The 22632-nt window shown below is 35.2% G+C and overlaps 1 protein-coding gene across 5 annotated transcripts in view; it reads left to right on the forward strand.

Moving 5' to 3' along the window:
* LOC138714939 (protein kinase C-binding protein NELL1-like) overlaps positions 1 to 22632 on the forward strand; it is a 236528-nt gene that overhangs the window by 189637 nt on the left and 24259 nt on the right. For 4 of the 5 annotated variants that reach the window (XM_069847234.1, XM_069847232.1, XM_069847233.1 and 1 more), the window contains 7 exons: positions 10855 to 11010; positions 12582 to 12710; positions 13826 to 13919; positions 14542 to 14733; positions 17041 to 17160; positions 20176 to 20436; positions 21957 to 22193. In XM_069847234.1, the coding sequence (XP_069703335.1) occupies positions 10855 to 11010; positions 12582 to 12710; positions 13826 to 13919; positions 14542 to 14733; positions 17041 to 17160; positions 20176 to 20436; positions 21957 to 22193 (1189 nt within the window). The remainder of the gene's footprint in view (positions 1 to 10854; positions 11011 to 12581; positions 12711 to 13825; positions 13920 to 14541; positions 14734 to 17040; positions 17161 to 20175; positions 20437 to 21956; positions 22194 to 22632) is intronic. The other variant, XM_069847235.1, reaches the window with a different exon arrangement.

Genomic DNA, 22632 nt, shown 5'->3' on the forward strand with positions numbered 1-22632 from the left:
GGAAGAAAGGTGGTTGAAAAAACATAACGGACATGGATGAGGAAAAGGAGGAGAGTAAAGAAGATAGGTGACAGAAAGGAGGAGAGTAAAGAAAATGGGAGGGAGAATTTTTTGTCTTATTTAACGACGTTGTATCAATTACTAGTTACTTAGCATCGACGGATTTGATGATGGGAAGATAGTATTTGGCGAGATGAGGCCGAGAATATGCCATGTGATTATTTGGCATTCGCCCTACTTGGAAAAAAATCTCAACCAGGTAATTAGTCCAATTGAGAATCGAACACACGTCCGAGCACAACTCCAGATTAGGCATATCCGCTTATCACCTGAGCTATACCGTGGCTGGAGGAGAGAAAGGTGGAGAATAGATGGATAGGTAGATGAGAAAGAGTGAAGAAGATTGGTGAGGAAGAGTAAGTAAGTGGTGGTGGTTTTTAAAGACGCTTTCAATTACAGAATTTACTCAGCGTCGAATGAAAGGAAGGAAGATGGATGAGAGAAGAAAAGAAAGAGAAATAGATGTCTAAAATAAATACGGAAGAAAAGACACATGAATCGAAACGGAAAGGGAGGAAACTTAGAGGCAAAGAGGAAGGAAGAAAGAAAAGAGAGGAAGACGTGAGAAATATGAAAGAACATGAAAAATATGAAGGAAGATAGGATAGAGATTGAAGAAGGCAAGATGAAACAGAAAAAGAAAGGATGGGAGAGAGAGGGGGAGGAAATAGATTTAAGGAAAAATAGAAAACTGAAGAAAATGAAGTTGATAAAGAAAGAATGAAAGAGGAAGAAAAGAGAGAAAATTGGAAAAATAAGAGATAGTAATATGGAGATGAGAACTGGAAAAATATAAAAATAAAGAGGTAAGAGTTGACGGTGGAAATTTAAAGAATAAAATAATGAAGTATAGAATAATGAAAGGACGATAAATGAGAAACTTATATAAAACTTAATTAAAGCATTAGGATTAATACTTACAGAAAATTAATGAATAATGGAAGAAAGAGGAAGGTACAACAGAGTAGAGCAGTGAAAATCCAGTCCTCCCCACCCCTTCATCATCGCATTAATCGGCACTTTGTGTGTGTAGACTATTACAATGTGTAATACAGTTGTAAGTTTGCGGTGATCTGGAATGAAAATAGCTTCTGTACAGGCAGTACATACTGAAATCAAAGGGTCATGCGAACTCTGAATAACCTGAATCTAATTTCCGATCAGGCAGGTCGGGGACGCCACAATGAAAGAACGTCACAGGGGTTGGACCACATGTGAATGAAGCTGCAGTTGCCTCACTAACGGATCCCAGAGGATTAATTGGGATTGTGCGGTGATAATGGAAATCTGCGCACTGTACAGAGTTAAGTAGCTATCGCTGGTGACCGCACATCAAATCGATTCCAATCAGGATGGATGACACAGGGGTGCCAAACATTATGTCAACATCAATTTGTTATGCTTTACGCATACGTGACTACCACTTTACGTAGCCTTTTCCCATCCTCCCATATGATGAGTTGTGTTCACTACAGGTAGATTTCTACTAAATTTGATATTGTCAATTTTAGAAAGAAATGTGATAAAATCTAAATTTATTATTTTAACCCCGGAATTTTAGAATCCAAGAAAATCAAATAAAACTTCTTAAGTGTGTTGTAAGATATTATAGTTTTTAAAATATAATTTAGAATTTTAAAAATGGTTTTACCGTCTCTTTATATGAACAGTAAAGAAGAAATATTGTGATTCTGCAAAAGTACAGAGTTCGAGATTTTCATGTAAATAAAAGTTTCTTGCATCCCTGGGTTTGCCGTTTCACTGTGTAGACCTACAACGGTCGAATTTCATTTAAATTTAATTGTTTACGAGTCAGTTTATCAGGGAAAGAACCACATTATACAGTGTGGGTTAAAAGTCGCTTTCCCCAATATTCGTTCTTAGGTTTCATACTTGTACACATATATATGTTATAACTTGAACAAACGAATATTTATATTTATTTATTTATATATTTATATTTATAGTTCACAGAAAAAAGTACATACATATAATTATTTTTAAAAAACTTACGTATACACACTTCATAATTTTAAACATAGATATAGCCTACAATTATTAATACAATTTCTAAAATTAAATATTTAATGTAAGATGTTTTATCTTGCACTTGAGTCTAGTTTTAGTGCAAGACTCAACTCACTTTAGTATATGAACAAACGAATAGCTGGTGTAATATATGGTGGATTGGCAACCATGTTCGTGCGTCAACTGTTTTTCCAATGCCATGTCTTGAAAACAGCCCTCGTTTTGCCGATAAGTTATGCAGTTGATATTACAACAGGATGGAGCACCACCTCATTTTGGTGTAGGAGTCAGGGACTTAATGAATCAGCAATTACTTGACTGGATTTGCCGTCGTAGTACAACAGAATGGCCACCCAGATCATGCGATCTGAGTCATATGATTTTTCGCTGCAGGGTATCCTGAAAAGTGTTTTTGCTCAAAAACCGATCATCTGTTGCAACTCAGTCATTCGTGAAAATCGATTAAAGTCGTGAGTTATGTTCTGCCATCTGTAAATCAGTGTCTGAACGTTGTGAATTGGGTATCAAGAAACAGGGCCTTCATTATGAACAATATCTGTAAAGGAATGTGTAATCAAATGTAAATTGAATGTATTTCAATGTAAGGAAGTGTTTGGGGAAAGCGACTTTTCGCCCACTCTGTATATCATGCTCTAAATCAAATGATGTTAAAACCTGATACTGAGCTTTAATGCAACTATTAATGTAGGCCTATAACTGCAGTTATGTAAAGAACTTTAATGAACTGGAACATAAATAGGCTATATCTTAGTAAACCAAAATTCAATGTTCACTTATGTAAGACCTTCCTTTTTATGAAGGGAAGTTTAAATCGTCTACTAATATATTATACTGCGTGTTCAGTTCAAAGTGTGTCATGGCTCGCTGTATGCCGTCATGTGGCTAGAGAATTCAATCTTACGCAGAGGCGTATTACCTATGTGCCAGAGAAGTTGCCTGGCAAGTACGGCGTTCATTCAGAAGAGTACTAACCGATACGTACCGTAACGCCGGTAGTGGCAGGAATGTGAACTGTTTGGAAACACGTACTGAGGTGAGTTTTTTTTTCTTACTGTCGGGATATGGGGAGAGGGTTAAGACGATTACTAACGTACAGTATTTGTTGACATTAACTTCGACGGTCAACATGGACACGGAGCATTTGATTTGTGTTGTGGAAGTTACCGTACGCAACCGATGATAACAAATACCCTGGGTACGACTTGCCCGCGCAAAATACAGTTTGAAAGAGGTTATGGTAGCACACAGACCGTACAGACCTCCATCTGTTGCTATGACGTTCAAGATACACCGTACACATTCTCAAGTTCAGATTGAACGCCTTGATTGATAGGCAACTTCTCTGACATAAAAGCTGAAACTCTCTTCAAATCGCTGACTCACAACAGTGACGTCATGACATACTTTGAAATGATCACCCAGTAGTAATAGTGTATTGCATCTTAAAACCAAGCATTTTATATTTTTCGTAGGGAAAGATTAAAAATACTTCGACGTTGATTAAAACATGAAATGCATATCATCATACTTTTGCACGGCTTTAACACTTCGAGTGTAGCAATTTAATAATAATAATAATAATAATAATAATAATAATAATAATAGGGGAAAGGAATTCGCCACCGTACACATTATCTCCTGGCCTAGTTGCCTCATAAGTGGTGTCTTCTTTCGGTATCATTTGAGAGGTTCAGACAGTTGACTAAGTAAATAATAATAATGTCTGGAATTAAATAAAGTAATCACAATTTACAAATTGCACGAAATAATATATTCACAGTTAAGTTATTGAACAATACTAATTGAGAGAACTTCTGTAATAGTTAACCCGGCAATATTAGTCCACCCGCTTTGCAGCCTGATGCTTACACCGTAGAATGAAGGCAGTTCCATTGTTTTGTCTACGAACGTCTACTCTTTTCTGACATTTCTTCCGATCATGTGTGCTACGGAAATAGAAAGCAATGAGTTAGCGTGTTAGACAGTTGCATCGCGGTAGTCTGCGATCTACACAGAAAAGAGTAACCCTAAATTTCTTACGTAATTCAATTTTTTTTATTTTCTTACATTATGAGACTGATAAATAGAAGTGACGACGTGGTCGAGTTTACTTGTTAACAAGTCAAAATCTCCCCAAGGGATGACCACAGGAGAGCTTTGAGTTCCCTGATACATCTCTGATCTGAGTGATAATAAGTAAATAGTGATACAAATAACTTATAATAAAGAAAGTGGGAATGGAAATGTAATGAAACTGTAGAAACTACTTCGTCTGAAAATATACAGAGTAGATTAATGGGAATAAGTGGTCAGTGAACGTTAGTGATTCAAGTGACTAAATAAGTTGACAACTATGAAAGAGTTCAACTAATGTAAACAGTGTTGAGAACAAGTAATAAGAGGTTGAGAGAAGTGATTGTTTAGTTAAATGAGATTAGTAAGAATAAGATAGATACCTAGGAAAGGGAAGGGTAAATAGAAAAAAAGGGAAGGAAAGTGAGTGACGTAATAGAAAAGCGATCAGGGTCATTTATATGTAATAGCCGGAAGTTTAAAAACGCGTAAGCAGAAAAATATGTATCCAAGGGAGTGATGGCACTGTGTGCAGAAATGTGAAGGGCCATCACGACCGATATAAGCTGGTGGAATAAATATATCATATCACATCTTTGATCTAGTCTTTGGTGTAAGGTAATAATTAGAACAATGAATATTTATTTATTATATTAGATACGAAAAATTAAACTGTTTATGCGTCGAATTAAATTTATAAAATATTTTCCTGAAATAACACAAGCGTAACTAAGACGAAAAATTGGAGAATGCTGGGTTTGCAGTGAAAGACCTGCCATTGGGCAGAAAACTATGAATGAAATAGGTTTTTTTACCTATGATTCAGAACTTAGAGAAAGAAGTGCGACGCATTTAACAAGACCAGCAAAAAAACTGCATAACTCAAAAAATACAGTATATTATATTCAAGCATGTCTCGAAAATTTGCAGTTAGTCCAGCAACAAGTTCTTCCGAATATCTTATTGGAGGACAACCAAAGTTTCTTCATGTAGCGCCGTACATGCGTAGACGTAGAGGCTGATCATGAAGCTAGATACACTTTTGCAAGTTACTCTACCAACATTTCTTCGCCATGCAGTGAATGTGAATCCATGTTTAATCAGCTTACACAACGATCTCAGGAGTTTTATTTCTTCTCTAGAATCGAATATTCCTTTCTTGCTACTGTTTCTTCCCTTTCATGTTAATGTTATCTGTAAAATTTTTAAAAATACAAGTTCAGTAGATTTAAATGTTTATCTCAATATTTCTACACGTTCGCTAAAATTGAGGCTTTGTTCGCAGAAATATTGTAATCTTTCTTTCTAGGAAATCGTAATGCTGGAATATTTTCGCCAGGATGTATTTGTTGAAGTCGTCTGCATTTATTTTATTACATGGAATAATGTTGGTTACTCGCGTAGCCTCGGGTTAACGGTAGGAGTAGTGCTGCAAAAAGTGCGCATGGGCGTGAGTTCGAATCTCGCTTGGGCTGATCACTTGGATTTTTTCCAGAGTTTCCCCAACTGTAAGACAAACGACAGGTAATCATATGAAAACTACTCGTACTCGTCTTTCCAAAATACCATATAACTACTTACTATCAATACTTTATAACCGCACAGTTGATGAATCGACATAACACATTAAAAAAAGGTAACCATACTAGGCTGTTGCTATTAGAATTCCATTCCATTCGACGTCTCCCCCCCCCTTTTTTTTAGGAATATTCGTATCTAAATATAAGCAAATCGTAGCACAATTTATTGCCATATATACGATGCTTGGACACCATGAACTTTATACTCTTAGTAAGAAAAATTGTATTGCATTTAAGCAATTTGTCTTAACTGTTCTCGGAAGTTTTTCAGCTCTCTGTTAAATCATTATTCCATCGGACGGTAGTCCTCCTTCGATTCTTGCAAAAAAAACCCTAAAACTAAAAGTACCTGGCTATGCCTTTTCTATAGCGTACTAGTTTATACTCCATTTTGGTCCAGTTCTCCCGTTGTTAAAGATACACGGCTTATTGACTGAAAATAACCCCTTTCCCTGTCTTCCGTTGCTTGGTGCAGTAAATGATTTAGTAGGTTTACGTAAGAGCTCGTTAACGAAAACGATATCAGCTACTTTTCATGTTGTATTTTGGTACTTCAGGAATTATAAAATGGTAATCAAATGAAGAGAACTAATTTGTTATATTCAATAGCATACGAAAAATATTTAAAAATAAGAGCATCTCATTTCATATAAACTATCCTTTTGTATATACAACGCGTTCAATTTAAAAGAGGACCGCACATTGAAGAGTACATGACATAACCATGCGTATAATTTTATTATTTTATCCAAGACTGGTATTCAAACTGGTCTTTATTTAATCGTCTTAGCAACCTAAACAATAGCTTTATTCACAGCAGTGAATTAGAAGTATTTAACTCGCAGCAGTGAATTAATTTTTTTTTAATTTCTCTTCATGTCTACCAGTACATTAGCAACAATAAAATTCATTCATTCATTCAGAACTTCTTCACAAGCAACATATTACAAAGAAAAGACCTCAGTTTAAAATTAAATTTAGATACCGGTAATGGATGAGATATTGTATAGCACAAGAGAGTAAACAGATTTTATACGCTCGTGGAAATTATTGCTCTCGGCTTTGCCTCTGGCGTTAAACTTCCCACTCGAGGATAAAATCGAATTTTACTGTCTTATACTATAAATTACTAGGCTATCGTTTGTAGTAGTACTATATTATATTCCTTATTTACTTACTTACTTACAAATGGCTTTTAAGGAACCCGAAGGTTCATTGCCGCCCTCACATAAGCCCGCCAGCGGTCCCTATCCTGTGCAAGATTAATCCAGTCTCTATCATCATACCCCACCTCCCTCAAATCCATTTTAATATTATCCTCCCATCCACGTCTCGGCCTCCCTAAAGGTCTTTTTCCCTCCGATCTCCCAACTAACACTCCATATGCATTTCTGGATTCGCCCATACGTGCTACATGCCCTGCCCATCTCAAACGTCTGGATTTAATGTTCCTAATTATGTCGGGTGAAGAATACAATGCGTGCAGTTCTTTGTTGTGTAACTTTCTCCATTCTCCTGTAACTTCATCCCGCTTAGCCCCAAATATTTTCCTAAGAACCTTATTCTCAAATACCCTTAACCTATGTTCCTCTCTCAGAGTGAGAGTCCAAGTTTCACAACCATACAGAACAACCGGTAATATAACTGTTTTATAAATTCTAACTTTCATATTTTTGGACAGCAGACTGCATGATAAGAGCTTCTCAACCGAATAATAACACGCATTTCCTATATTTATTCTGCGTTTAATTTCCTCCGGAGTGTCATTTATATTTGTTACTGTTGCTCCAAAATATTTGAATTTTTCCACCTCTTCGAAGGATAAATCTCCAATTTTTATATTTCCATTTCGTACAATATTCTGGTCACGAGACATAATCATATATTTTGTCTTTTCGGGATTTACTTCCAACCCTATCGCTTTACTTGCTTCAAGTAAAATTTCCGTGTTTTCCCTAATCGTTCGTGTATTTTCTCCTAACATATTCACGTCATCCGCATAGACAAGAAGCTGATTTAACCCGTTCAATTCCAAACCCTGCCTGTTATCCTGAACTTTCCTAATGGCATATTCTAGAGCGAAGTTAAAAAGTAAAGGTGATAGTGCATCTCCCTGCTTTAGCCCGCAGAGAATTGGAAAGGCATCAGATAGAAACTGATCTATACGGACTCTGCTGTATGTTTCACTGAGACACATTTTAATTAATCGAACTAGTTTCTTGGGAATACCTATAATCCTACGTTATATAATTTATGTGTCATAATTAGTAACCAAGCAATAATAAATTGCTGTGGACAAATGCATTGAAACGGTGGTACTACATTCTTTCAAATTCCAACATAATTATGCTTTAGCTGCCTGTGGTGAATAGTGAATAGTTTCGGCGTGGTTTCCTCCTTTAAATTGAATGTTCTGTATAAAAATTTCTAAGTTTTACATGTAGCCTACTTATATTTTGCAAAGAAGTGAACTCAGTATTACTTTTAAGAAAAAAACCGTTCATAGTTTAGGATAAAATATTGTAAGAAAGGGATATTCCGTCATAAAATATGTTTTCATTGTTGGAGGGCCTGAAAAATGTATCCATTGTCCCATCCGGGATCAAACTCATGTCCTTCCAGTCTATAGATAATTTTCACTGGCTTGAACTAATTGTTTATTCTGCTCAATTTGTGAAAATATACGTAATGTTCAACAAGCATAAATAATTTGACCAATAATACCAATTTCAAAGTAAATGTGTTCTCACGAAAGGCATATTATAGACGTTACGTTTGTGATGTGGAACATCCGAGTTTAGAATCGAGGCCGGGAAACGGCCATAAATGGAGAGGCAACCGCAGTGGAAAATCGATTGCATCACCGACAGCTAATTCATGATCAAAGTCTTACCCTTCGTCAAAACAATTGAACCCCCATTTAGTCGCTCTCAGCGTAGACAAAACACCAGTTACCCAGAAAGTGCAGGGATACTCCCCACGGCAGCATTTCCGTGAAGCAAGTCATTAATCTGAAATGCGTACGTGGAAAGCAAGAATCTGAGAACCGGCATAAAACGTTCAACACGCAAAACGACACGATTGGTCCGAGTAACAGCATGACATTTACACTTCAAGGGATAATATGCCACACTGAAGTGTCGAGCGTTGAAAATCTCCATTCATTTGAATATACATCGTATTAAGCATCAAGTTTCGACCATTTCGACATTACTATTTACTTCTCTAGGACTGCTTATTTGAGCGGTAGTTATTTATAAAATGCATTGCTTAATTTTGGGTGTTATTTTCTCTAATTGAAGACCTCCCCTTGAATGAGAGTGTAACCAACAAATCTATAGCACACATTTCAGGAGACAAGAAAATAATTTCAGGGACATATTTCATTAGGCCTATATTTACTAGCAGAACCATTTGATTAATCAAGGATACAAGTTTATTCAGCTATTGGATGCAGTAATTTATTGTTATAAACGAATGTTTAGAAATTACTTTTTCCACCGCATATTTCATTAATTTGATGTTACACCCTTTTTCGAGGGAGGTCTTCAATTGTATCTGCTCTTGTTAGACATTATCGGCTAAATAAGGTAAGAATTGCGGCTGCCTATTGCTCCACGCTAGTTAGGGTCCTGTCCAAATGTATTTCCTTTATATCTGATCCATAATATTAAGTTATAAATAAACTACGTGAATTTTATTCATAATGAGAATGTTTTGGAATTTCTGTGATTTCTGTACAACTTTTAAACTCTTTGTATGATTATATTATATACTCTTACAGTTTCGCAAGCAGTACAGGAGCTACTCACGCAATCTGATGACTTATCTAACTTTTATACAGATGGAAAATAATTGTCTGAGAAACTTAAAATGTTAATCAAGATTATACGTCCAAATTCAGACATCTTGTGAATCGCCAAGAAATGTAATAAGTATACAATAATATGGCGAAGTTCATTTTAATGCGTATGCACCATTAAGAGTTTACTATATTAACAATTCCCGTAGCAGTACCTTCAAAGAAGAAGGAAAGTTGTGTGGCAGAACAAGACGAGCATTTAGAAGTAAATTTCCTGGCAGCCTAGTCCAACCAAAAAGCAATGTTAAAGATAGTGGATAAGTTTAATAAAACAGGTTCTGACTGACTGGAAAAGAAAACAAAGACGTCATGCGCTTACAAAAGAAAAACTTAACGATACAGGGGCTGCCTTGGAATGTTTACAAAATCTTTCTGCAATTGGATGGAGATATGCAACAATAGATGAACCGACAATTAAAAAAAAAGAGATATTTGCGCAAATCTGTGTTGTTGATTGGATTATTTAAATCAGAAAAAATCAAGAATGCCGTATCTGTACTCTGCTGCTATTTATAAGCAAAATTCGTTTGAGTAAAATTTATTTATTTATTTTGCTTTGCAATAATAACTCAACTTCTGGTTTGTTATTAAAAGTCGGATAGTCTTTTTTAGTATTATTTGTACTATAGTATGAATGTTATATTACTTCTTGCATAAAATATTTAATAAATAACCAAATTTACTTCGGTGGTGAATATCTCGAAAGCATGTTTTTGTCGGTTGGTCTCTTATTGCGTAACTCCATCCAATTACGTCTTCAAGATGAATATACGACGTCGCAGTGAATAACTCACCATTATACAACAATACTGTACTCGCTAATGACATCTCACTCGCGACTACAACATGGCTGTCCCACTCCGATGAATTCTCACTTACAACTGACTGCAGGCGGAAAGAGCTCCGGACTTTCATGGAGAGGAATGGCGGTGATTGCGTGAGGCTTGGGCCGCCGACTAGCTCGGCAATTCTTTGGGACTTTAAACTGCCTGGTCTGTATATCTATGCAGTATGAAGCTCATACATATATACATATACCTAGTACATTCGTGGTTCGAACCCTTTAACAATTGAGTTCCGTTTTTTTATGTCTTCGGTGCCAACCGAGGATTTTTCAGAAATCATAACCAGTGTTTATAGATCTACTCAACTTTCAACTCTAACATTACGCGATATTTTAGCATGTCCCATTTGTATGCGTCTGTTGACGATTATTTTTCGTGTGTGCAGGGTGCTCTGCAGGAGGTCCACCTGATCTCCGGACCTCACGGCTACCTAACTCAGTGCCCGCACCTCAGCTCTACCTGTCCCACCTGTGGACAGTTCTCTCTGCTGCAGAATACAGTAGAACAGCTAACAAAACATCTGCATGAGCTCTCGGAGAGGGTGCGTATTTGTTACGTCTGTATGTTGCATGCATTCTTACAAAAGTCTGGAAAAGAGCGAAGAATTCGTAAAAAAAAAAAAAAAAAAAAACACGATAATTATAAAAAATTGTCCAGTAATTGAGATCTGCATATCACAGGTTTGATCATAATTTTAAGTGATATATTTGTTTAACCGTTTTGAAATGAAAAATTAAAGACTTTGAATTTACAGATTTAACATTACATATTTACATACTCTCCATGAATTTCAATTCGGTATTTTTAATGGATATGTGTTTAGGTACTGTACTTATATTATATAAGTAATGGAGTTATTTTAACATGAACATTTCATTTAAAACCATAACCATAAATATGTTTTGCAAGAAGTCAATAACATACGACAAAATCTCACATTTTATCTCACATGACACTCATGATCCAGTCATTGTAAATTGAAACACTTCATATATGACGTATATGTAATAGAAAAAAAACTAATTATTAAAAAGAATAATTAAATGACCTTCAAATCTGCAAATCAGATACCATAAAATGAGAGTGTAGAACTTTGTTCTACAGTATATTATTCCTATTTTCCTGCCCTTCTTAATTTAATATTTTCCAAAGAATATTTCAACATTTCAACATTTTGTACTTACAAGTAACACAGATGTTATACTCTCCCTCTCATGCTCCATCCCCTCCCTCTTCCTCTCTCTCTCTCTCCTCCTCTCCCGTCCCCTTCTCCCTCTCCTCCCCTCCCTCTCTCTGTCTGTCTGTCTCTCTCTCTCTGCCTGTCTGTTTCTCTCCCTCCCTTCCACTCTTCCTCTCTCCCTCCCCCTCCCTTCCCTTCCTTCTGTCTGTCTGTCTGTCTCTCTCTCTCTCTCTCGCTCCCCGAGTTTCTCATTCTATTTTTCTGTGTCTCTGTCTCTCTCTCTCTCTCTCTCTGTTTCTCTTTGTCTCTGTATGTCTGTGTGTCTGTCTCTCTCGCTCTTTGTCTCACACACACACACACACACACACACACACACACAGCCAGACCGAGAAAAATATACAGTGTGTGACATATATGGACGGACATGCACACCCACTCACGCACATGCATATAATCCAAACCTACGTACTGATTGACGACATTTTAATTTCTTAAATAAAAAAATTAAGGTGCCTCTATTTGTTAAAAATCCATCCTGTTCTGTGAAGTACTGTACCATATCGTCATTGTTCCTGCAATAACTCCTATGTGCAAAATATAAAATTTTTCAGTAGGAAGAAAAAACACATTTATTTATCCTATGGCAGCCATACATAGGAGACTGTGAATTCTTACATTTTCGAAACAAAGAAATACAATTACATATAGGAGATTTTATTATTTGCTGCATCACTATTTAAGTTATTTAATAAAGCAAAAATCTGAAAATCGTTAAATATGTCACACAGGAGTTACTGCAGCAGCAACAACAACGATATATAAAAATGTTCCTGGTTTAATTGGTCTGTGTTGAAGTACACATAGTAACTAAAATATTTAGTTTGACTAGTAGTTTGATATTATTCTGTTAATGATCATAATACGTTATATAGCTAGTGGCAGCAGAGGGAAGAATAAGTCACGTGGAGGAGTGTGACTGCCAGAAGTCGTGTAGAGTGAATGGTTCAGTCCATCCAGACGGAGCCACATGGCAGCGAGGGTGTGATATCTGTGCTTGTGTGGTGAGTTTTGATAAATGATTCTTAATAAAGTTACATAGAATATTGTTTTACTTTCTATATTACAGAATTATGTTTATTATATATTTTTGTAAAGGAATTGTCTTGGACGATTTTCATTGAATGGCATTAGCAAGAAAGAAATAATTTTACCATAGAATCTTACTTGTACGAAATCATGCCCTCTTTGTTAAGAGATTTTAAACTGGGTGGTAGGTTTTCGCGAGGTACTTTAGTTTCCCCTACCAGCATTTCAGCATTGCTGTATGCAGTCAACGTAGTTCGCTTCCCATAGTGCACTGAGTGCAATGCCTACGGCGACAAAAAAGCTATAGCTTAGGCACTTCGTTTGTACTGTAGGTGGGGACACCTAGATGAATGATGCAAAGTCAAGTAACCGCCATTAATTTAAAAAGTCATGCTTGAAAAACTCAATGTTATTAGAGTTACCTACCAGATGAAAAACATGAAAAGCAGGACAATTTATCTCAAAAAGCAGGACATAATAATGTTACACGTGATGTGACACTTACTTTCAATATCATATAAAATAAAGTACTGTAAATTGTTAGTATTTGTAATTAATAAGTAAAATTTATATAAAACTGTTAATACAAAGTCGTTAATTGAATACACTATTTAACTGTAGAGTACAGATTATAAATAGCTTATACCTTGTTTTAATTTCCTGATTACTGACTCAATTTGTTTGGCCCAATAAAAACTTGTGGCAATCCACACGAGGTAGATGTCTTAAATTAAATTTTACAAACATAATTCCTCAAATGGACTCCAAACATAGACGGTTTCTCTCTTTGCTGTACTGCCAATTGAATAGAGAGAAAAGCAGGACATGTCCTGCGAAATCCAGACTTCTGGTAACCGTACTGTTATTGTTACTCGTATCTTTAATTCATGAAGATAAATAAATGTCTACTTAATGAGATATCATATACCATTTGATACTGTATTAGGCCTATAACTTGTTTTACATCTAATCTACAAATTCTTAAGACTTCATAGTGAATCATTAAAAAAAATTATTACCAGTACTGTATGTAAGTCATATAATAAACCATGTATAACGATTAAATAAACGAATTTTTGTTTGCATACAGCATGGTGAAATACAATGTCGGCCTGTGCAGTGTCCTAATATAAGGTGTAAGAATCCGGTGATCAATCCAGGAGAATGCTGTCCAAGTTGTCTTAGTAAGTACTAATTAATATCTGGTAATTTTTATGAATATCATTTATAGTAGAATCTTGTATTGCTATGTTATGACACATTTTTTTATGAACACAAATTTAAACTTGTGATTATACTAATGAGATAGGGACTGATGGCGGGCTTATGTGAGGGTGGCAATTAACCTGCCATTTGTAAGTAAGAAAGATATACTAATGAAGTTACTTGAATAAATATTTTTCGCCTTTCTCATTGCTTGTTGTAATTTACGAACTATGTTAACTTCTTGGGAACAATTGTACATTCTCATGCTGAAATTTCTTTCATTATGTATATCATTGATGAAAATTTCGCTAATGGTGGAAACTTGAAGTATGTGGGGAAACATACAAATTACATTTTTCTCACACCACCTTTTTGAATAGATAAATTTCATTGAAATTAAAGTATATAGTTGAAATTCAGGCTTGTACTTTGACTGAAGCAGGACAATTTATAGCTACAAATTCAGGTACCTAGGTTTAAACCTAATTACGAGTATGCAACACGAAAACCTCACAAATATTATTATTGAGAAGTGTTTGCATATTATGCCTGAAGCTGTGCCAATAGTGTTACGTGCTTGTTATATGTGTTTGTGTGCAGAACAGTGCTACCTGAGAGGCGAGATGTATGATCATGGAGAGTCGGTGAATCCCAGGGAGTGCGTAGAGTGTGAATGTCTCGACGGCTTGATGAAGTGCAAGCGCATTGACCCTGAGACCATGTGTCCGCCATTATCGTGCAGCCCACAGGAGCAATTCAGTGTACCTGGGAACTGTTGCAAGTTCTGCAAAGGTAAGAACTTCACACTACTAAACAGAATATTATGTAGCACCCTTCACTGGTGTTCAAAATGTCTGCTTGTTAACATCCCCGCAGTATAATACAGAGAGTTAATAAAACCATAATTGGGACTACTGGTATATAATTCGCTGAAATACAACAAGTCCTGGTAAAATAAAGTGAAATTCTTAAATTTAACCGTCTGCACTTTTGGTGACACTGCAGGAGTGATTTTCATTCATCATGACAATTTTCATTTCTTCATTACAAAAAAACATGCTCTGCACTATTTTCTGATTTTTCTTTTTATTTACTTCGAGAACATTTCCGTTTCGAACTTTAGATGTATTATAACCTGCATGCTTATTGTTTCTCACATTCATATTTTTCACTTCCTTTCCTGATTTTCCTCCAGATGTCTTTATGGTCTCCTCCAGCAATTGTCCTGCAGACAAATCTTCAGTCTCAGTCGAAACGTTGAGTCACATCTCTTCTGCCCATAAAACAGGAAACTTCACTAAACAGATGGCCAGAAGTTATCCAGATAACTTCCTCAATTAGGCGGTGTTTTCTTCTTCTTCTTCTTCTTCTTCTTCTTCTTCTTCTTCTTCTTCTTCTTCTTGTCATTATTCCACGAAAAGGAACCTCCAACATTAATTTTATTTTACAAAGAGAGACATGCTTCTTAAAGTCAAGTTATACTCTGTTGTTTGAACTTCTGTTCGATGGTTGAATTTCTGGCTGTAAGGATAGTTGAAACTTCTATATAACTTTTAAAGAAAACGTAGTTTTGTGATAAAATGAAAATCACTTCAGCGCTTACTTTGGTAAAACTAAATGTGACCAGGACGTGTTTTATTTGATCAATGGTATATGTTCTTAAAATCTGTAGGTCTTTTTTTTATAACTTGAGCAATATTACTGAAGTAAAATATTGCTGTAAGACGTCAGATCTCCACTGAATGTTGCTTCGCTTTCTAGAATGAAAATCTCTCAATTATGAGAGTTTCACTGCTTCAGGTTTCCTAGCAGTTTAGTTTTTACCCCAAGCAAATGTCAGAAAAAAATTATTGTATAAAGATTTATTTAATTGAAATATTCATCTTACGTTTCATCACTTAAGACAAAACAATGATATAGTTGATGGATTATTAATTTTATAAATATAATATATTAATACAAAAGTTGTGTATTAACCTATAGGTGTTTGTTTAATTCACATTGTTTGACATACCAGTACTGATCCCTTTCCATTTGTTCATTTTGAAGTATTGAAAGATGACAAAAGGTGAAATAATATTTCCACCTTCTTTTCGCTATAGTCTTCTTACTTTCTCATATACACTCCTCATAAAATAGAACATATTAAACAACTCTTGTTTAGTTTATGAGTGTCAAAGTAACTTTTCAGTTGTCTGTTTCGTATAATGAACTTAGAATGATATCTTTTCTCATAATTCTGTTTGCTTTATATTCTTATTTCTATGTTTTTCGGGTTTTTGCCCACTTCTCAACGAGTTTTATATACATATAATATACATCAACAATAATCTTACCTACCAGATAAATTGACTGAAATGGCAAATTCCGCCTGTTAAAAGGATTGCTCCGAAATTAATATCCTTCACCCATTTTACTAGCACTAGATAAATTTACATACCAGTAGTGATATTTTGGAAACTAAAGTCCAAAGAATAAAAAAATGATTTAATTCGAGAAGACTCCCGATAGCTTTTGAAGTATATATACAATGAATATTGCAGTATGTTAGTAGTAATAAAATATTTATTAGTTTTGGTGTTTACTTAAACACCGAGTAAAGAGTTAAATGAATTGTAAAAAAGAACTATAAATATTGTATAATTATAGTTAACCCTGTTATTTACATCTCACCATATCTTGAAGATGGAACAAACATAACCGTCTAAACTATGAATATATTTGTGACAAAGTGACATCCGCGAATTACATGTAGGTCTACTTTTGATCAATAGCCTACCTATAAGCCATATTTTCTAGAGAGATACATTTAATTTGAATTTTAAGACAACCGTAATCGTTGAATTCCTTTCTCTTTCATATTTCAATGATGTTTTGATGAAAAAAAGTTTTTTAATAGAAGGTACCATACTGTCCGTTAAGCAAGAATACAGTTTCACTGGATGTTATGGTATGGTGTATATGAGAAAGTAAGCTAGTAAATGTGTGTAGGGTTGTTTAACACTCGCTCCCTGCTGCAAGCTGTCCATGTTGCCTAACTTCTCATAGACTGTAACTAACAAGCTAACATTGGTGTGTTGCTGCTGCTGGTGGGTGTAGGTGTTGACTACTGTATTCTGGGTCACATGTGCCACATGAATGCAACCTGCCTCAACTTACAGACTACTTATGCTTGTCAGTGCAATGCAGGCTTCTTCGGAGATGGCCACTTCTGTCATGGTATGTAAATATGGATAATTTTCTTTTACTTTCTCCATACTAATACATAAAACATGTATAATCGTTTAAAAAATGACTGTCACTTAAATTGGGTACGTTTAGAGACTCATTCAACATGTTTCGATTATTTACATAATTTTGTTCTTCTAGGTGTGTGTGCCCGTGTATGTACTTGTGTAATATCTCTCTCTTGTATGTGTGTATGTGATGGCACATTCATGATATATCACATATTAACTTCTAATACATTACAAGATGCGAGCTCTGTTATTGTTGCAGTGCTATATTTCATTTCTCAGATCAATAATTTTGAAAGTGGTCAATAATACTACGAAATGTATATCACTTAATAGGCCTATTCACATATGAGGAGGCGGACGGGTAGCTCAGTTGGTAGAGCAGCTGGCTACGGACTCGAAGGTCTGGGGTTCGATCCCAGGTGGTGACAGGATTTTTTCTCTTTGCCAAACTTTCAGAATGGCCCCGAGGTTCACTCAGCCTCCTATAAAATTGAGTACCGGGTCTTTCCTGGGGGTAAAAGGCGATCAGAGCGTGGTGCCGACCACACCACCTCATTCTAGTGCCGAGGTCATGGAAAGTATGGGGCTCTACCTCCATGGCCACCCCCAAGTGCCTTCATGGCATGTTACGGGGGTACCTTTTTACCTTTACCTTTTTAATTCACATATGAGGAAAGAATTAATTTTCTTAGTAATGCATTTACAAGCTTCGAAGACTTTGATATTGTAAGAATTTCTAAAAAAATTGTTTTTTCACACACGTTGCAACCATTAAATAATTACACTGATGTCTTTCTTGGCACTTTGTAAAGTGATCAGCAAAATACTATACGATTCTACTGCCAGAATGAGTTCTCTTTATTGGAGACATATTATCTCCGTAATGCCAATAATTATCATTTTAGTGTTATCGAAGGTTTGTTTTGGATGTTAACATTTTTGACGTGAAGAAAATATGCGAAAACCATTGTGAAAGTATATAAAGATCCGAAAAATGTTTACTGTGATGACTCTTAAGATATACACATGTCTTTCGGTGGTTAGCGTTTTTTCAAGAAGGCTGAAGAATGTTCGCTTCATATTGAGGATTTTCCTCTTGTTTCAGTGAAAATGAGGAAACTCCCGACGTTATTGTTGGTGTTAACCACTGTTTGTTCATGAAGATGTAACACTGCGCGATCACTATTATTTTAAAGAGAGAGAGAACCTTTCTGAAGTAATTTATTTTCTGTAAAACTTGTACATTTGTTCAACTTGATGTAACCTGTCAACTGGTTTCATTTCGAAACTTCATCGTAATTTTTAGCATTTGCATAAACCATTTTTACGTTATTTGGAGTTGAGAGATAATTATATTAAAGTGGTCTCCACTAGGGTTGCCATAATGAAAAAAAAAAACAAAACCAGTATACATGATCGACATGTCAATTCGATCTACCACAGGGAACATATGAATTTCTAAGAAACTTACACAGTATTTAATATAGACACTAAATATCATTTATTTACTATAGACCCCACATCAGTATCACTTGTTTACTTAATATGGACAGGGTTGGATACTTCAGTAATACACATTTTCTTACCTACCATATTCTTATTTGGCATGGGTATTACATTATTACTATTTATTTTAGCGGCAGACCAAGTCTGTGTATCACCACCACAGTATTGCTCTTACTTCTCAGAACTGTGAACCGAAGAAAAGAACTTTGTTCCTGAATGACCTTGTGAAATTGACTGAAATTTACATTTTTTATATTATGTTGTATCTGCAGAATTGTATTTACTATTGTGATTCTTTGTTGCGATTTAATGTTGCTGCCTTAAATAATGAGATAGAGTAGCAGTAACTTCAGTGATAATCTGTTCCTTTCGTCTGCCCATTGAGCATCAAGGAAAATACTCCTTCAACTTTGGAATTATACCCAGGTACAGAGAAATAAAATTCTACAATTTTCAGCATATCTGAGTACTGCTTCACAGAAACACAACTGTGATAAAAAGTTGTAGGGCCTACCCAGATTTTGTGTGAAAGCATAATATCTTTAGAACTTTCCCCCTTTGTTGTACGATACGAAATATTTCTATTTGAACAATTAGTCAAAAATAAGGCTCTCCTTTAGTTGGCAAGATGTATTATCTTGCATCCACTTGATTTGGTATTTCGACACATCCCACAAATTATTACAATTTTCCTTATTTCTGTCCGATTGCATTCAGAATCGCGAAAGATAAGTGCTTGGTTGTCCATGTCTGGTTCTAGTCTTGATGCCGGACAGTTTTAGGGATGGAGCTTTTACTTCAAGCATTCTGGACAGGCTTTGAAATATTTCCTCTATAGCAAATGTAATGCAACAGTTACGCTTCTGTGACTTGGGTGTCATTACCTCAATGTTAAAACAATTACACTATGAGAATGTGAAACTGAAAGTTTCAAGTCTCATATTGAACATTTTAATAAGACTTTTTTATTTTTATTTACTTATTCAGGAGTATTTATTTATTTTACTTACTTACTTATTTTATTTATTTATTTATTTATTTATTTATTTATTTATTTATTTATTTATTTATTTATTTATTTATTTAGTTATTTATTTAGTTATTTATTTAGTTATTTATTTAGTTATTTATTTAGTTATTTATTTAGTTATTTATTTAGTTATTTATTTAGTTATTTATTTATTTATTTATTTATTTACTTACTTATTTATTTATTTATTTATTTATTTATTTATTTATTTATTTATTTATTTATTTATTTATTTATTTATTTATTTATTTGCTTATTTATGTATCTATTTTTTTCAGTTAACGTATTTTTATTATTTAATGGACAAACTATATATGCATTTAATGACAACATGCAAAACTGTTAAATTAGCATAATCTTGTTCAATCTGTGTTCTGTCTGGATGTTTATTTTATAAATTCATTGTTTTATCTGTGTTTATTTTATCTCTTTTAATCTATGTGCTTGTCTGTGTGATAGATATTGACGAATGTCAGCAAGAAGGCGGTCTGGAGGGCCATCACTGCCATAGCAACACACGCTGTGTTAACACCAATGGCTCGTATATATGTGAGTGCCTGCCTGGATACCGCCGATTGGACAAGTTCAACTGCGTCGAGTTGGATGAGTGCAGCACGGGGGAACACGCATGCCATGAACATGCCGACTGTGTCAACACACTCGGTAGCTACCATTGCAAGTGTCAGCAGGGTTATGAGGGAGACGGCTACACTTGCAAACGTGAGTACTCACTCGTGTGCTTTTTGCTCTGTTGAAGCAGGCTCGAATCTGTACATTAGAATTCAGGCTTCTGACCCGCAGAAGTACGGTAACAATGAATGTGCGCCTTTGGCACACCATTAGCCGAATGGCTAGAGGAGTATCTGCTTTTTACGCTGGAAATATGGGTTCGGATCCCAATTTCTGGTGGACGGAGGCAGTGATTGGTGAAAGGTCTTTGTGGGGAACTCCCATTCCTCTACTCGTATTCCACCACTGTTTCATTAATAATGATGATAATGATTATGATAATAATGAATGTGCACTATCATCCGATGGTTGGAATTTATAGTGAACGAAAACGGTTTGAGTAAACACTCCACTGTGTTTCATCATCCTTCTAGTTATTACCATATTCATGGTCATATGGACAAAGTAGTAGTAGTAGTAGTAGTAGTAGTAGTAGTAGTAGTAGTAGTAGTAGTATTTATTTATTTAACCTGGTAGAGATAAGGCCGTCAGGCCTTCTCTGCCCCTCTACCAGGAGATTCCAACTATAATATGAAGAATAAAATTACAATTAGTATTAAATTTACAATTACAATTACAAATAAAATTACATGTCATACCACCGATGTGCCCTGTAATAATTAACATAGCCACCGGCATATCTCAGTTGACAAAGGCGCTTGCTTGCCGATCTAGAGTTGCACTCGGGCGTGGGTTCGATTCCCACTTGGGCTGATTACCTGGTTGGGTTTTTTCAGAAGATTTCCCCAACAATAAGGCGGATGTCAGGTAATCTATGGCGAATTCTCGACCCCATCTCGCCAATACTATAACGCTATCACTAAACAACGTACTACTTGATACAGCGTCGTTAAATAACCAAGTAAAAAAATTATTAACATCTTAAGGTATCACGAAATTGACCATGATGTATCATCGTCATATTATATCTAAGTACGTTCAAGATTAACCCATTTAGATACTCGTAATCGAAGTTTAAAACTTGTCTATCTTCTTTCAAGTCTTCCTTTAGAAGTTCTTCCGTTTGAATTATAATAGTAGGATTTTTCTAGCCATCCTCTATAATCCTTGCTCAATATTTTTACCGTACTTTTTTCATTGGAATCATAATCATATCTTCAGTGATATTGTTTTTAATTTGTGCCAGGTGTCTTAATTTCTAATTTTATTTGCTCTTATGAAATCCTTCACTAATCTAAGAAATGTAAACTACTGGATTTCCAGTTTTATTTTTGTTTCTTGTAGTAGATCTAAAGGTTAAGAATCAAAGGGTAATTTTGATTTGAATGTAATTTAGTAAACTTTAGTAACTCATCTGTAGAAGTAACTTATTTAAAATGTTTTCCAATGACACTATTATTTTGAATTACGTAATATTTTGTGTCTTAATTTCTTGAAATCGTATTTCTAGATATTTGATGTCAGTTTGTTCTATTATTTGCCCGTTGGTTGCTATTTTGGAGTAAGCTTATATCTGATCCTTTTGTCTTACCGCTATAATTGTATTTCAGCTGTGTGCAACCAAACATGTTTGAATGGCGGGGAATGTCTCTCTCCTGGAAACTGTACTTGTCGAAAAGGTTACGTGGGTCCTAGTTGCGAGCTGGATTTGGATGAATGTGCATCCAACCTGCATAGATGCCATAAAAATTCTGTTTGTGTAAATATGCCTGGTTGGTACTACTGCCGATGCAAACCTGGATACAGAAGCATACTTCATGACAGCAGTCATGGACCCATTTGTCAAGGTAGGTTACCAATAAGAAAAAGAGTTCTAAATATGTTTCACGTTCTTTTAATTACGTAATATTTATGATGTAAATGTTTGTCAACCTTTTTCCATTAAGTAACCTCGCCTCCAATGTGAGCAAATTTCTATGGAAGTGGAGAGAATGCAAAGATTACGTCATATAAAATACAGCCTGCAATACACAGCAAAGGGGAAGGTACGAGGGGGAAGATATCCAAGCTGCTTAAAGTTGAATGAGCCAATGATGGCTAAGGGGAAGAAGATCCTACCTCACCCCTCCGCCCTGCTTGTGTATTAAAGGGTTGAGTCACGAGTCAAGAAATGCCGACTTAATCTTATTTAAGAATTGGTGAAGAAGGAATTCGTTAAAGCCGATTTTGAGTAAAACGCATTAAAAATACCATAATTTGTTAGTAAAAATTATTCTACTTAATGTG

This window comes from Periplaneta americana, chromosome 15 (assembly GCF_040183065.1).
Source record: "Periplaneta americana isolate PAMFEO1 chromosome 15, P.americana_PAMFEO1_priV1, whole genome shotgun sequence".
Taxonomy (NCBI): Eukaryota; Metazoa; Arthropoda; class Insecta; order Blattodea; family Blattidae; genus Periplaneta; species Periplaneta americana.